At 40.6% G+C, this 16,339-nt stretch overlaps 1 protein-coding gene across 2 annotated transcripts in view; it reads right to left on the reverse strand.

Moving 5' to 3' along the window:
• mlxip (MLX interacting protein) overlaps positions 1–16,313 on the reverse strand; it is a 28,298-nt gene extending 11,985 nt beyond the window's left edge. Inside the window, exons 1-9 of one of the 2 annotated variants that reach the window (XM_080893575.1) lie at positions 15,757–16,313; positions 11,603–11,709; positions 8,548–8,630; positions 8,257–8,346; positions 8,090–8,131; positions 3,781–3,955; positions 3,581–3,670; positions 3,309–3,403; positions 1,069–1,639 (exon numbers count right to left, since the gene is read on the reverse strand). In XM_080893575.1, the coding sequence (XP_080749701.1) occupies positions 1,069–1,639; positions 3,309–3,403; positions 3,581–3,670; positions 3,781–3,955; positions 8,090–8,131; positions 8,257–8,346; positions 8,548–8,630; positions 11,603–11,709; positions 15,757–16,079 (1,576 nt within the window). In that variant the 5' untranslated portion in view covers positions 16,080–16,313. Of the gene's footprint in view, positions 1–1,068; positions 1,640–3,308; positions 3,404–3,580; positions 3,671–3,780; positions 4,025–8,089; positions 8,132–8,256; positions 8,347–8,547; positions 8,631–11,602; positions 11,710–15,756 lie in introns of both variants that reach the window. The other variant, XM_080893574.1, reaches the window with a different exon arrangement.
• Between the last annotated feature and the right edge of the window lie 26 nt (positions 16,314–16,339).

Here is a 16,339-nt window from a genome sequence, read left to right on the forward strand (position 1 = left end):
TACACACACACACACACGCACACACACAGAGAAGTGTTTTAAGAACCTATGTAATTATAAAATAAGATTGTGAAGATTTAATAATTAGGGTTAATGTGTGATGTTTGACCGTGTCATGACCTATTGTGATAAGCCAAATCGAAAGGGTAGTCAGAGTCCTGACTGGCCTTTGGCCTAGACCTTGGCCGCTACCTGACCCCTGCAGCTGTGTTTGGCTGGAAGGCGGGTGGGAAAGTTACCCAGCAGCAGGGGGCGGGGATACGGGTCCCTATATATTAGGGGACCAGTGGACACCCCCAGTACTTTTTTCCCCTCTGCTGTTTCTCCTTGTCCGTCTCAGAGTTGCTCTACTGTCTGTGCTCAAGGCTGTACACCCCGGGGTTTTGCTTTGCTTGCTTTCTGCTATGTAATTCTCTTGCTAGATTTCTGTATGTATTTTTCCTGCTGTTCATATGATTCAGTGTATTAAACTCTGTTCCAAGAATTCTACTCTTTTCCAGAGCATCTCTTGATTTTAATTGGATCTAAAGAGGTTGGATCTCCACATCGTTGGTGGGAGAAGGTTATCAGGATGGCTTCAAAATCTGCGACCACAGTACAATGAAACTGTAGCTCTGTAGTTTACAAAATGAAGCGACTGATATGATGAGCTCATCAGAAACATTTTGCTAAGCTCAAAGATCAAATAAGTCTTGGTTTTCTACAAAAGGGTGATTCGCCTCCTCCTGGCTTAGGCTACTTCCACACTGGCATTTCAGACCAGCACACTACATCTGTCTTTTAATGTCATCGATGAGTATAACCTCCTTTTCAGCAGCTTTTCCTGATACATCTTACAAAGATTGTCATATTTAAAATGAAAACATCTATACTTGAAATAACTACCTCAGTGTACTTTTTTCCTTAAAACTCTAACACAAGTGAAGCTACAGTAACTCAAATATGTGTGTTACAACATTAAGTCATTACATTAGACATACTGTAGCGCTACCTTGTGGTGAAAATGATAATTTTACATTTCTATTTTACAGATATAAAATACTGATCTTGATTTTAGAAACCACAGACCTGTGAGGATGATCTGAGACGAGGGAAGGGTGTTAGCAGGAGCGATCCTTGGCATGGGCCGACTTTTGTTGGCACTGGGTGGCTGTAAAGGTCGAGGCAGAGCAAAAGTCTGAGTTTGCTGTACAGAAGTGGCAGCCAGAGGAGCCACGGTTTGGAGATGGGATGGGTGACCTGGCGCTTGTGCAGATAAGGTGCTATAATCCGAGCTGTGGCTGAAGGTGGTGGCAGAGTCACTCGGCGTGACAGAGGAGGCTGTGTGCGTAATCACAGATGCCGCTACAGTCTCATCCAAGACTGAGGTGTTGTTCAAGGGTGAGGTAACCATGGGTGCTGCTGAGGCCATGTCCTGACCTGGAAGGCACTGTACCAGAGGATCATGTGATAACGGCTGAGCGACAGAGGGAACCTGACCACTGGGCGCCACCTGCCCAGGGAACAAGGACATGTAGTTGTGCGCATAGACAACATCGCTACTACTGCCTGACTGACTGGCCATGGGAGAGGGGACAGACATGGGGCTAGAAGGGGAGATGGGGTTGGTTGTCAGCTGCATGGAGGACATTAACTGGGCCTGGCAAGGGATGAAAAGGAAACAAGCACACTTAGTAAAATATGACACAGAGCAGACACACTTCTGTGGTTTATGACAGTAAACAGACTGTCTGATGACACATCTGTTATACCTGCTCTTTAACTAACGGTAGTAAAAGTTTCAGGAGTGGATCCATGATTTATAATACTAAATATTCTGAATAATTAATAACTGACCTCACTGCTAACTGATCCTGTACCTTAATTTTCATTTGAAGTTTCTACTTTATTGAAATTTTTATTTTAAAAATATTTTCACCTTATTTAGATTTTTGATTTGCTTCATACTGAAGTTTATTTTTGAGCCACACTATTTTATTCATTTCACAGGTCATAGTTTTAACAGAATTATTAAGTGCTGTACCAAAGGATTATTTATGGAGTATTTAAAGTGTAGTACGTGTCCTGTCTTCAAATACTGGTTTTCTAAAGTCAGTTACAGTGAAGTACAGTGACAGGACTATGACAGTGTGCATATATAATTGTCAAACAAGCTTCTTGTTTTTTTAAACAAGTTCACTGGACACTTTATTAAGTACAACTATTTCAGAATGAGGAGGAAAAGTGATTTAAGTAATTTTGAACGTGGCATCGATGTTGATTGCTCTGAGTTTTTTTAAAAACTGCTGACCTGCTTGGATTTTCCCACAAAAACATCTGTAGGGTTTACAGAGAATGATTAAAAAGGTAAAATATCCAGTTAGCAGGAGTTCCTCTGGGTGAAAATGTCTTGATTGACGTCAGAGAAAAATGGCCAGATTGCTTTAAGCTCATAGAAAAGCAACAGTGACACAATACCCCAAGGTATACAAAAGAGCATTTCTTAGAGCAGCTGGTCTGCAGCAGAAGACCATCATATAGACTCACCAATATGAGACAACAGAAAAAAAAACATGTTGCCTAAGCTTTGATTTCTGCTGCAACATTCGAGTGGTTGGGTCCAGATTTGAGGTAAGTAACATAAAAGCAATGATCTATTGTCTATCAGTGGTTCAGGCTGGTGGTGGTGTACACTTTGTACCGACTGAGCACCGTTTAAATATCACAGCCACCAGATCTCCATAGCACTGGTGGTTGAACAGGAGTTTCACATTATGGATGTGCAGCAACTCTGTGACACCTTCATGTCACTTTTGAAAGTGTCTGCTGGTTCAACCAGGTTCAGGTTTCACGAACGCTGCATATCTTTTTCATGGCTATGATGAGCCTTTATACTGTCTGAGTTGCTAAAATTCATACAGGGACCCAGAAACAATTAACCGTGGACCCAAAAGATACACATTTTTTTCACTAAAGCCAAGTCATGGCTGATTAAAAAACTTTTGAGAAACTTCAAGGAGGAAGGTATGAAAAAAAAAGCCAAATATTCAGAGCTATTTAGAGTACACAATTTTATTGAAAATTTTATGAATTAAATGTTAATCAGTTTGAGCAAGTCATGTATGAAAGTGCTGTGTAAACAGTTTAGTAATATTATTATGTTACTTCATTGTTTTTGTCTAACTACAGTAAGGCAGAAAGTTGGTGGCAGACGTGGGAGAAATACAAAGAAATTTTAAATCTAAGACAATAAAAAAAAAAAACTCTCCTTGAACAGACTGTTTTTATGGTGGTGTGTGTTAGGGACTGAGCCTTGGATCTGTGTTTACCTGTGACTGAGAGCTGCTGCTGGGTAGAGGGGTGACAGATGATGCAGTGGGGGAAACAGAGGGGAAGGCGGGCTGACGGAGGCTGTGAAATAAGTCTGGAACAAGAGTCTCTATGTTAGCTAGAGGTTAGTAAAACCACACTACTTTTTGCGTTAGGCTAGGTCAACTGCTGTAGCAGAGTTACTAGAATATGTGTGCTTGATTTCTGTACAGTGTGCACTATTAGTCTGTGTCAAGTCCTAATGCAGCTGTGGGTAGTGCTTTACTGTTACCTTGCAGTGGATCAAATGAGTCCATGAAGTCCAAGTTAGGCTGTAACGGGATGAGTCCTGGTTGGATCATGTCAGCATTCCCTGCATGAGCTTTGGACAGGAGAGGCAGAGTTATGGGGAGTAAGGGCCACGGCATGGCTGTGTTTATGCAAATATAAGAGATCCAGTTCCACAAGCATATCTTTTCTTGATTTTCTTACCAATCTCCCTCGGATTAGGGAAGGGTATGGGCTGGTGTGAGGCCAGCGTAGAGAACAATGTGTCTGTAAACTCAGACATCAAAACGTCCATATCGAAAAGGTTGTCCATCTCCATGGGGGCAGGCGCTTCAGTAATCATACGACGAGTCACACAGCGTGCAGCGGCCTCTTCATCCTGATAAAAGGAGACACGGAGCATGTCTGGAGAGACTTCCCCAAACAGGGATAACTGCTCCTCCGGCCCCTTTGAGCGTTCAAAATGCAGTAACCACACCAGTTAGCAACACACAAGCATGCAGCATCACGTAGTATTGTGAACTCCTCATTTACATGAACTGTGCAAAAGTTTGATGGGAAATTTCATTTTATGCATTTTAGATGTTTGGTTTTTTTAAACGATACAAGCTACAATTCAGTCTTTTAAGTGAAGCCTAAAAGATTAACCTCGATCTACATTCAAGCAGGCTGCTAATTTATTTATTTATTGTTTACATTTACTTTTCCATGCTGTCAAACTCAAGACTGACATCATTACTCTAGTCCAATCATTTTCTTCTATGACCCAATCAGCTTGCTTCCTGCATGCTTCAGATCTCAGTGCTCTTCTGTCATTGTAATGTCAGACTCGCATTCATGCACTTCCACCTCCCCCCCGGTGTCTCAGAGCCCCATCAAAGCTTCCATTTCCCTCTTCACCACCATCAGTCTCTAGATCTTAGAGGATCCTGTCCAAACTCCTGTCACTGCTGGGTCACTGCTCCGCTGTTCCACAGCCTAATCACTAAATAGCTTTTATTCAAATTCTGTATCTCGTAAATCATTTGAACTTGTCCGAATGATCTCTCCATACTGAATACTTTTTCAACACATAAAAAGCAGCTCAAAACATCCATCCGTCCATTTTCTTCTGCTTATCCGGGGCCGGGTTGCGGGGGTAGCAGCCCAAACAGAAAAGCCCAGACCTCCCTCTCCCCACCCACCTCCTCCAGCTTGTCCGGGGGAACACCAAGGCGTTCCCAGGCCAGCCGAGATATATAATCTATCCAGTGTGTCCTGCCCCAGGGCCTCCTCCCGGTGGGACATGCCTGGAAGACCTCGCCCAGGAGGCATCCTTGTCAGATGCCCGAACCACCTCAACTGGCTCCTTTCGATGTGGAGGAGCAGCGGCTCTACTCTGAGCCCCTCCCAAATGGTCGAACTTCTCACCCTATCTCTAAGGGAGAGGCCAGCCACCCTTTGGAGGAAGCCCATTTCCGCCGCTTGTATCCGTGATCTCGTTCTTTCGGTCACTACCCACAGCTCGTGACCACAGGTGAGGGTAGGGACATAGATCGACCAGTAAATTGAGAGCTTCGCTTTTACTCTCAGCTCTCTCTTCACCACAACAGACCGTCTGTCGAGCTCTCACTCCCTTCTCCTGTCACTCGTGAACAAGACCCCAAGGTACTTAAACTCCTCCACTTGGGGCAGGAACTCGTCCTCGACTCAGAGTGGGCACTCCTCTGTCCTCTGTGAACATTGTTCCCTCGCTGATATAGCCTGCATTATTTTGGCTTCATCTTTGAAACGGAAAACACATTCCCATCCCATTCCTTCTTTTCTCAGCAACAGGCATGCAATGGCCAGCCCCCAAAATAAGTCACCACCTGGATGTAACTACGCAAAAAGCCAAGAGTCTTCCAATAATTGGATAATTACTGCAGTGATTACTATGTTTCAGCTTGCAACATGTTATTTGACTGTAAATGATGCAGCGATTAGCTTCTCATTTCTTAAACAGCCACGTTGAAAAATCTATCCCATACTCATGGAAATTGTGTTACTCCATTTCAGCCAAATTATTGTCCTAGATCAAGCAAAGAAAAAAACTGAAAAGGGTAAAACTGAGTTAAATACTGTCTAATATACTATTAAATCAAAAGAAATCCTGAACAATCATGTCTGGAAAAACATTTGGAGAAATTAAATCTTAAAAAAGTAAATAAATAAACATTAGAAGTCATTGATATGTTGATAACAGTAAAAGTAACAGCATTTCCACACATGATGAGAAGAGAACTAAAGGGACTGAAATTAAACAGCTGTGCAGCTTCGAGAAAACCACTAATTAGTGAGACTAACTGGGAAAAAAAAAAGACTTCATTTCGCTATGGAGCACAAACATCGGACTCATACCAATACTAGATGAAGCAGGGTAAGAAGAGAAATGGCTGAAGTAATGCATCCATGATCCCTAGTGGAGGTGGTGTTGTGATCTGGGGTTGCTCCGGTTGTTCAGGCCTATTTAAGCAATGTTTTAGGTCAGCTGACTACCTGAATATACTGAAATGCCATGCTCACTGAACCAGAGAGTGATACGGCTGTAAGTCATACCACCTTTAAGCTCAGGGTAATAAAGCTTATTGCTGTATGAATGTGTGTGTGAGTTGAGCACTCTGCGTCATTAGGAATGTGCTATACAAATACGAGTCCACTTACACATATGAGCAGACATTCACAGCACTATAAGCTGCCACTCGAATCGCATCAACACAAAACCTTTGTTGGTGAAAAATTCATGCAACTGTTGATAGAAATAAATGCCCTGAGATTATTTACTGAAAAGAGAAAACGGCTTATTAAAATGTCACCATGGCAAATGTGTGCCGTCATTAAAGCTACAGGTAGTCAAATAAAATATCAGTTTGTATGACTTTTGACTGGACACTGTACGTCTTCACGGAGGAAGTACTAAGGACAGATGAGTGGGGTTTTATATCCATATTCACTCACATCAAAACAAAAATAAAATGTTTTAGGCTCCACAAAGAGCTCAAATTTTATCATGAACTGCGTCTGGGATTGCATGAAGGAACAGAAGCTGACATAAACCCCCAGAAAAACAGTTGCTGTTTTAAAGTGAATGATCACTAACACCAAATACAGATTTTATTTTGGGCTGAAGTTTGAGTAAAACTAATAAACAGGTTCATTTTCTTTAAAGCTCCACTTTAAATTTAACACCTCAAACTTTTGCACAGTGCTGAATGGGTGAGGATGCCACCATACCCGGCATGTTGGTCCTTTCACATGGTTGTGTGATGACATCACACAACCACATCCATTTATAGTCAGCATTACAGCACAGGTAGCTGCTCCAGTATTCTCCTGAACCATAGGTTTGACACTCACACCTCGACATCAGCGCTCATGTCTAAACTCCACAGTTTGTTAAAGTGCCCTGACACTGTTAAGCAGTGGCTGGCAGGTGGATGGTTTTCTTCAGTTAAATTAAGACAAAACTAAAATAATTATCTTTGCACAAGAATAATGCATGTCTGGGATAAATGAGACACCTGGACCTCTTGGTTATTTGGCAAAATTCTCTGTTAGGAACCTTGGCATAACGTTTGATTCTGGTTTTACTCAGAATGTGAGTTTATGTGACCAGTTGTTTGTCTGCTTTGCTAATCCAGCCAGAGGTCCTGCTCTGCCTAAACAGTGGCTTTCCCACTGGATTATAGAAGCCATCTCACTGGTGTACAGCACCAAGAGTCTTGCTTTGCCCCAGGGTGTGAGAGTTCATTCCACCATGGGAATGGAAACATCATGGGCTCTTTTTGAAAGGGCCATGATATTTGTGCTGCAGCTAGTTGGGCATTACTTTTGTTCAGTTCTATCATTTGGATGTCACAGCCCCTTTGGTGGCTCATGATGTCCTTTCTGCTGGGTCTACCACACGCTAAAGCGCTGGCGGTCTGATTCTAGTTCGGTGGCTGCTCTGTGGGGCGTGTAGAAATGTTCCATACCTGTGTGCTGTACCTAGTGAATCAACTGAATCGAATGAAAGGGAATGAACGGTTATATCTATAACTTCTGTTCCCTGAAGGAGAGGAACAAGGTACCGCCACGCAGCTTGGCTCGTTGAAGAGCGGATATCAAACTGAGGGATGGCTGTGATGACTGGGGGTATGTGTGCAGGTGTCGCGACACACATTTTGTCGTGCACATCGAGAAGTGCACGACTGGCGGAAATGATGGGAGAGGTGACAATATTCCACATGCCGGGTATAATGGGACCCTGAATGAGTGAGTGAGTGAGTGAGTACATAGTTTTACAAGCTAAATTAGATGCACACAATCATAAGTGCCTTGTATGCATAGTCACAGATGATCTTCTAAGTACAAATAATTTCAAGTTGACTGGGTTAGTGTGGTTTCATTTCATCAGTATCAATATCTGGCTGAACAGATGTTAGATGTTGACACTAATGATTATGTTAATATTAACGTCTTGTTAGTGACCTAAGCATGTTGCAATGCTGCATACCTTAAGTAAGCTCGAGAGGTCGTCATCCTTGTGTTTCTGTAGCTATAAAAGAGTTCACAAGTTCAACATTAAATAAATATTTATGCTTTATGGCCAAACAACATGTCTACTAAAATTTCTCAGCATCTTTGTAACAGAAACAATGTTTCAGTAAAACTATACTGCACCCTTTTCTTAAAGTATGTTCTCCATTTGTGGTATTCTCTTATGACAATTTCAATTCTTCTTTTCCAGCATTTCCCCTCTGCAGCGATGGCCTGGAAAAGAGAGAAGGCAAGAGATAGGAACTAAAACGAAGCCTATGAGAAGCATATGGTACAAAGAAAGGAAGCAGGAAAGGAAAACAAACATCAATTTCAAGAAAGTGGTTTGAGTGTCTGGACAACTGGATGATTTCAGTGAAAAGAAAAAACAAGTCTCTGTGCATCTCACAATGATCACAACTTCTTCATCTTTACCTCAGGACGAGGGATGTCCAGGTCCATACTTCCATCAAGTGGTGTCACAAAGTGACAAACAGGATTCGATCTTTTCTCCACATCTGGGGTTTGAAAAATAACTCAAGTTTAAAATAGAGAGTTGGATTTTTCCATCTTAGAAAAAGATATTTGCAGAATATGAAAAAAAACAAGCAACATAACAGGTATGTACAGTTAGGGTTCCCATACATTCATCATGCACACGAATGTCAAGGTTATTTTGGTCCCCTAATGACTTCTTCAAACTGCTATTTTTCCAGGGTGGAATGATTGTACTGCATACATCTCTGGTGATTTAAAAACAGAAAACAAAACAAACTAGAATACGCTCATTTCTAAACGACTGCGTCTATATATTTACCCTTTTCTTTTTCCACCGTAGAAAAAGAAGAGTTCAACGAATTGACCAAAGGCCCAAAATTGCTTCAACATTTATACCCACGATGAGTGGATGTAACATTTTGACTACAACTGCAAATGAAAGCTTCATTGTTAAAATAAATAGCTTTATTTGTTTAGTTATAACTCACCCAGCTCAGAAACACTTGACCCAGATTTAGTTTACTTAGTGATGTAAATGAAAGTTACTATTAGTCACTTCCACAAATCAGGCGTCACCTGTGGTGACCTTAGATTCACATCAAAGTGTATTTAAGACATGCAGTTTTCAGTTTTAAGTCAGCTATCGCCAGGCTGGTATAACTTTGAAATATATTAGCCAAAACATAGTGGTTCAGCTTGCAAAACATGGATTATAAGTGTAGTCCGTGTGCTTCTCTGTTTACTTTTCATTTTTTTCTAGAATTAGGTTTACTGCATGTCTGGAAAAGTGGCTAAGCCTCTGCTGTAGTAATGACTTTCAAGAAACATCTTCACATGTGATAAAGTATTATATCAGAAGGACCACAAGTAGCTATTTATAAACACAAATAGAAGCTTGAACTATAATTTCAGTGAGAAAAGCATGCTGACATGTCCTAACCATGATACTAATAGTCCATTCCAACAAAGCGTTTTTAAAAGCAGTATTCAGGTCAGTACATGTCCCACAAAATGTGTAAAAGATTTCAACAGTGATAATAAGAGAGGTTGATTACAGGTTTCTCCAAACCCCTTCACTCTGCTCTCACATTGCTGGATCAGCCTGTGTATGAAAGGATACTGGAGACAGAAGATCAGAAACTGTCTCTAAGATCTATTATGGTGGAAGTAAGACCGGCATGACATCCTTTCCATTCCCTTTAGTATCATTATTAAGTGCATATCTCATCCTATCCTGTATTTCTTTGTTGTTTGTAAATGGCTTCTAATTTATCTGGTATAGCAAGAGATTTTTATGAAGCCCATCAAACACATACTGCTGATTCCACACTTCCTGTGCTCTGACCTGATTTCCCCCCAGGATCTAAAGTCACATGAAAAACAAAGTTTTCACAGGCTCTATGCAGTCCTGTGAATAACTATACCCTTACTGCTTAGATAGCTTTAAGAAAGGAAGGCACTGGAAATCAAATGCACTTGATTAATTAACTGATCATCTGCAAAGCTCACCTGGAGCATTCAGGTGTATATTAACATAATCCCACAATCCAAAGGGGAGATGTCCCAGAAAAAAGTCAAACAATAAAAATAAATAAATAAATATATATATATATATTTTTTTAAAACACACAAAAAAAACCCCTCAAGCCTACATCTCAGACTCTGCAGGCTTCAGTTAGCATGTTAAATGTTACATTTAGATCACTTCAAAAGCACTGAACAAGCACAGCTTGTTTGGAACGGTTGCCAGGAGAACTCCTCTTCTCTCTAAAGGAACATGTCAGCACAGCTTGCAAAGTTTGCAAAATAAACCAAACACAGACACCTCACACTAACTGTCAGAGTGCATTCTTGATACAAATGTGAAGCCATCTGTTCAATAGCTAAAGCTCAGCTCAAACTTGGAATTGAGGTTTTCCAATGGCCCAGTCAAAGTCCAGACATCAACCTGACTGAAATGATGTGCCAGGACCTTAAGAGAACTGTGCACAAATGAACGCCCGCAAAACTGACCTGAAACAACATTGTGAAAAAAAAGAAAAAAAAAAAAAAAAAGAGCGGGCCAAATTTCTTCACAATAATGTGAGAGGCAGATAAATTCACATGTAAAACAAGTACTTCAACATAGAGCTGCTAAAGGTGGTTCTACGAGGCACTAAATTATGGGTGTAGTTAGTTTTTCAAAGCCTTTCATGTTCCTCCCCTTCTTATGCATATTGTTTTAGATCTTTATGCAGTTTTTGTAGTGATTAAAACTAGTGTCTCATTAGAAATTACACATTGGAACAATAATTGCTAAAATTTTATAATGGGGGGGGGGGGGGGGGGGTTGGGGGAAAAACCTGACAGAAAAAAATAAGTTGATAAGTTCAGTGCTATGAGTAGACACAACACTGCTTAATCCCTGGAGTTATATGCCTTTTTTATGCTTTAGTGTCATATATAGCAGCATTAAGTCGCTTAATAAAATTATCTCTTTGAAAAGGGTGAGCTAGAATTAACGGACTGAAAAAAAAGCAGCTGCTGTCCACAGAAAAACTTTGAAAGACTTTTAAGCCTGGAGAACTACTGCTTAAGACCACTTTAAAAAAATTACACAAAGGTCCAGAAGCAAAACTTAAAGAAATGAGGAGTGCCTCTAGACTTCCACAGTACTGTATTAGGCTTCTTAGTCAATCATTTTGTGTTGAATTCTTTTTCTTTTAAACATACATTTATTTCCACTTTAATTAGCTGAAAACCAATTAAATAGGAGTGAAACTAAACATACCTGGTGCAAAATTCATTTGGGAAGAAAAGAGCTATGCAGTTAGAGAAACTAAGAGCAGCACATCAAAAGAAACCGCAAAACAGTAATCACTTCTAAAAATAACTGGATTCTATAATTGATTCAAATTGTGTTACACTGAAGGCAATGTTTAATTAAATATTAACCAAAAACAGTCACTTTCACATTTTGTGTATGAAATGAAAAGCACTGTGGAACTCTTACATTGGATGTACCAGGCTCGCCATATGGCGTTGTTCAGGCGAATCTTGTCTCTCCAAAGCAGTTTTAGCCCTTTGAAGTTCTTCCACTTTGGAGACACCAACTTACCACTGAAAAGGAAAGAAAAACATCAGTGAAATAACTGTAAGACCAAACCAAAACCTTTAAAATACTGTAAGAATGCATTAGCAATCACAAACAGTTTTTTTCTTTGATTAATTGATCATGCACACGTTAATCACGTATCTTTTTCAGGTGAAATGATCACAGGTTTTTTTAAAGCCTAATAGTGATACTTAGAGGCTATACTGATCCAACACCCATCAATTAGTAAAAAAGTAAGGGAGCACCATCCTCTGACAGGAGTTATGTGTCTGACGAAAGAGTTTCACCAACTGTGCGGCCTAAATTTGGCTAATTATATTTGAACAGAGGTGGGCCGCAGGACAAAATGTAAATAAATAAAAATGTATAATCACATTAAAAAAGGTGTGAAAATAAACCACATGTGTTGTTCGCCTGCTCAACCCGTGACTTATGTCTAACCACAAGAGCGGGAAAGCAAAGGCAGACAAGAAAAAGGAAGCCTGTTTAAAGTCATGCTTGAGTTACAAGTTATACAACAAGATGATGGCAGCTGCTCCTGCTGCTTACGCAAACAGTAACATCACTAATACACAGACACACACACACACGTCGGTAATGTTGAGACAAGTGAGCACTGGAGGAACTCATCTGTATGTGCAGGTATGTGTACAGCATGTGCGCTTAATGATTACATCACAGTAACGATTCTGTCTGTTCAGTGTCACATAAAAACAAGATGGGAGAGTCAAACAATCAATGATAAAAATCACTGACGCTTCGTGGACTTAAGGGGTGCAGGTGTACCATTCTGATATCCGAGTGCTAAATTGTAAAAAGACTGACCATTAAATTAAAAAACAACAACAAAAAAATTTCCAAAGCGCCTTAACGAGGAAATGTTTACTACAATCCAAAGGGGTTGGCTCACAGTTTCCCGTCTTTCCATTCTTCCTGTCAAATTTTACAGTCTGTCTCTCTTGACCAATTCTTTTCCTGTCCATCATTTGTTTGTTTATTTACTGTACTGAGTATTATTTACTGTACTGCACACTGTGTGAGTCTTTTGGAGCATTTCAATGGTAAATGCCCTTTTGCTGAAATAAACCCTCATCACTTACAACAAAAACAACAGAACAGTAACTGTATCTTTAAATAATCAGGGCAAAGGAAATCCTCTGAGCAACTGGCACCTCAAACATAGCTGTAAACAGAAAACTATGAGTACGGCCACTATTACTATAATGTACCATTATAGGGACCATCTTTAAACCTTCTTCTTTAAATCTGCACAAAAGCACTGCTTTTATGCAAACATACAATCAATAATCCTATTTATTGATTGTAAGTTTGCAAATTCTACCTTTTCAGAATAACAAGGTGCTTTATTTATCTGATTTAAGTATTGCATGGAGGCATTATCTTGTAATAAGAGCTGCATGGAACAACTGGCAATTGAGTTATAGTGATTGTCAATTAATTTTATAAATCCCTGCTCAGGCATAACTGCTCAACATTGTCTGGATCTGTAATTGAACTGGAAACTTGAGATGCACAGTTTACACGAATAATTGACATATTTTTGGCTTTAAAATGAATCAACTATTGATGAGAAATAAATATTTTTAATTCTGAAGCACTTATGTGCTACACATATGATGATGGCACAGAAATCAGATTTTAAACTAAGGCAAATTTTGATGTACAGGCCTGAGCCAGGGTCATGGTGGGGGTGTCCTGTTCTTTTAATCTGATATGTCACCAAGTCATATAAACTCATTTTATAAAACCACCAGTCTGCTGGCTATGAAGGAGAATGCTAGTTTTAAGAGCCTTCTGCATTGACTTCATACCAAGTAGAAATGTCTTTAAAACACAGTCCATACCTCTACTACAACCACAGAAGCATGTGCAGCTTTGTTTACAGTTCAACTCAGAGTGCTGACATGATCAGTATGTTTGATTCATCCCACTAGCGCACAGGAAAAATTGCCATGCTAACTTCATGTCTAATCAGCGAAGAAACAATAACAAGTACAGTCATGTGAAAAGGAACGCTTTTACAGGACTCTGCCCACAGACTAATTACGCCCTATGATTCAACGGCTTGTAGATCAACCTTTTTGTAGCATTAACTCCAAGTAATTGTTTGCTGCAGGATTTTATCAGTCACTCATACCATTGTGGAGAAGTTTTCACCCACTCTTCATTACAATGTTGCATCAGTTATATAAACTTTGCAGGTATTTGTTTATGCACAAGTTTTTTCTAAGTCCTGCCACAGCATTTTAATCGGGTTGAGGTCTGAACATTGACTGGGCCATTTGCAAAACCTTGATCCTTTCCTTTTTCAGACATTCTGTTGTTGATTTGCTGCTGTGTTTTCCCATCCTGTTATCAATGAGAGAAGAGACTTTTTCCAAACAGGCCGTCCAAACAAGCTATACTTGTTCAGTCTTTTTCTATTTCTGTCATTAACTTTAACATTTGACATTTCAACTGAGACCTTTAGAGTCTGAGACATAGCTCTTTGTGGTTTTTGCTGGTTTTACGAGCACTGGTTAATCTGAGGTGAATTTTCTGGGATGTCCATACCAGCAAACTGGCAAAACTTCTGCTTTCATAAAGGTGCTCACATTTACTGATGATCTATAAAACCTGGCTGCTACTTTCCTTCATTGTGGCAGCAGTAAGGGTGCTTTTAGGTTTTAACAGGATTGCACAGAGTCCTGTGAAAACTTCCTCTTTCACATGACTGTAGATAAGCCAGCCACAAAACAAATTAAACTTTTATAAACATCCACTGTGCACAAGGGTCAGCATAACAACATATCTAGTTGATTCCTGCATCCAGATTTTTTGGTTCTAGGGTTCCTGGATGAGAAAACTGCAAAACTCAATGGGGTTAGTAAGAAGGGATGAGGTACAACTTAATTTAAGTAGGAACAATTTAATTACCAGAGCCCTGAAATATTCTCTAACGACTATAATGCTAAACATTAATGTGTGGTCACACAGATAGGACAATGTGGCTTGACTCAGCAATGGTCAATATGGCTCTCTCTCTCTCCCTCACACACACACACACACACACACACACACACACACACACACACACACACACACACACAGTAACGGTTCTGTCTGTTCAGTGTGAGATAACAACAAGATGGGAGAGTCAAACAATCAATGATAAAAATCCCTGACGCTTTGTGGACTTAAGGGATGCAGGTGTACCATTCTGATATCTGAGTGCTGAATTGTAAAAAGACAGACCATTAAATTAAAAAACAAACAAACAAAAAATTCCAAAGTGCCTTAAGGGGAAATGTTTATTACGATCCAAAGGGGTTGGTTCACAGTTTCCCGTCTTTCCATTCTTCCTGTCAAATTTTACAGCCTGTCCCTCTTGACCAATTCTTTTCCGTTGCATCATTTTTGCATGTATTTACTGTACTGAGTATTATTTACTGTACTGCACACTGTGTGAGTCTTTTGGACAATGCGGCTTGGCCAGAGTAGAACTAGAGCAGAACAGAGTAGAACTGTCTCAAGTGGTAGAGTGGATGTGTGTGTTTTAGTTAAGTCACTGTATGTGTGTGTGGTTGAGTGAATGCGAGTTGCAGTAGTTAGTGCTAACTAACTTTTTTAAGAAGCACCCAATCAAAAGAAAGTAGTCTTACTGGAAAGGTGGCCTACATTTCTACAAAATAAAAAATACTGCAAATTCACAACCCGGTGATGTCATGTAGTATAATATGAGTTGCAGAGGATATTTTTTAGCAATTTACACAATTCAACCTAAATCCCTACATAATTAGATGCAGGGCTTGTTTTTTCTCCGTGTCTAGTTCCTTGATCTAAGTAAGGCTTCTACAACTATCTCCAGGACCACACTCCCTACAAAATCATGATCATCGAGCAGGAAGTTAAAGGAAGACTCGTGACCGCATGCAGTCGCCCCATGCCTGACTCTGCACATAGAGGAAAGCTCAGCGTGGAGGAGTGGGTGAGGAGGAGCTAAAGTGAAAATGAATAGTCCCCATGTGTTTACATAGTTCGCCATAACTTACCTATACGCCAGAGTCATGCACTCAAAGAGCTTCGTCAGTGAGGCGTCTATGGAGAAGTGCGACGAGCTCGCTTTTCCAAAATGATAGGTCTGACACGTTTGTTTGTTGACAGTGTCGAAGTCGTAGCCTTTCTTCGGCGGATGCTCGGTGTGGGGCGAGGACACCATGAAGTGTCCGCTATGGATGATCTGAGACTCCAGTCCTTCTGCCTTCCTCAGCCCTAGGTGAGTCTCCTCCGTGTCCGAGTCGTCATCCTGCTCCTGCTTTATGCTCGCGGAAGGGCAACGATATTTGTGCCGCAGGGACACCTCGCTCATAGCCATGTCGATAACTCACCAGACAAATGGCTAAAGTTAGCCAGCAAGCTAGAACAATAAAACTCTCCCTTTCATGAGTCTCTCCGGAGAACACGCCGACCGTTAAACTTCACCAGCTTCACGCCGCGGAGTCGAGGCCCTCGGTTCACTCATCGCTAAGCTCGCTGTCGGTCATTAAACTCCCAACTTAACTTGTTGTCTTGAGTTGACGTAGCTACGAGTCTCAACCACCAGCTGACGAGAAGCTGCTCACTGGACTCTCTGCC

The sequence above is a fragment of the Rhamphochromis sp. 'chilingali' genome (assembly GCF_963969265.1).
Source record: "Rhamphochromis sp. 'chilingali' genome assembly, chromosome: 10".
NCBI classification, from domain to species: domain Eukaryota; kingdom Metazoa; phylum Chordata; class Actinopteri; order Cichliformes; family Cichlidae; genus Rhamphochromis; species Rhamphochromis sp. 'chilingali'.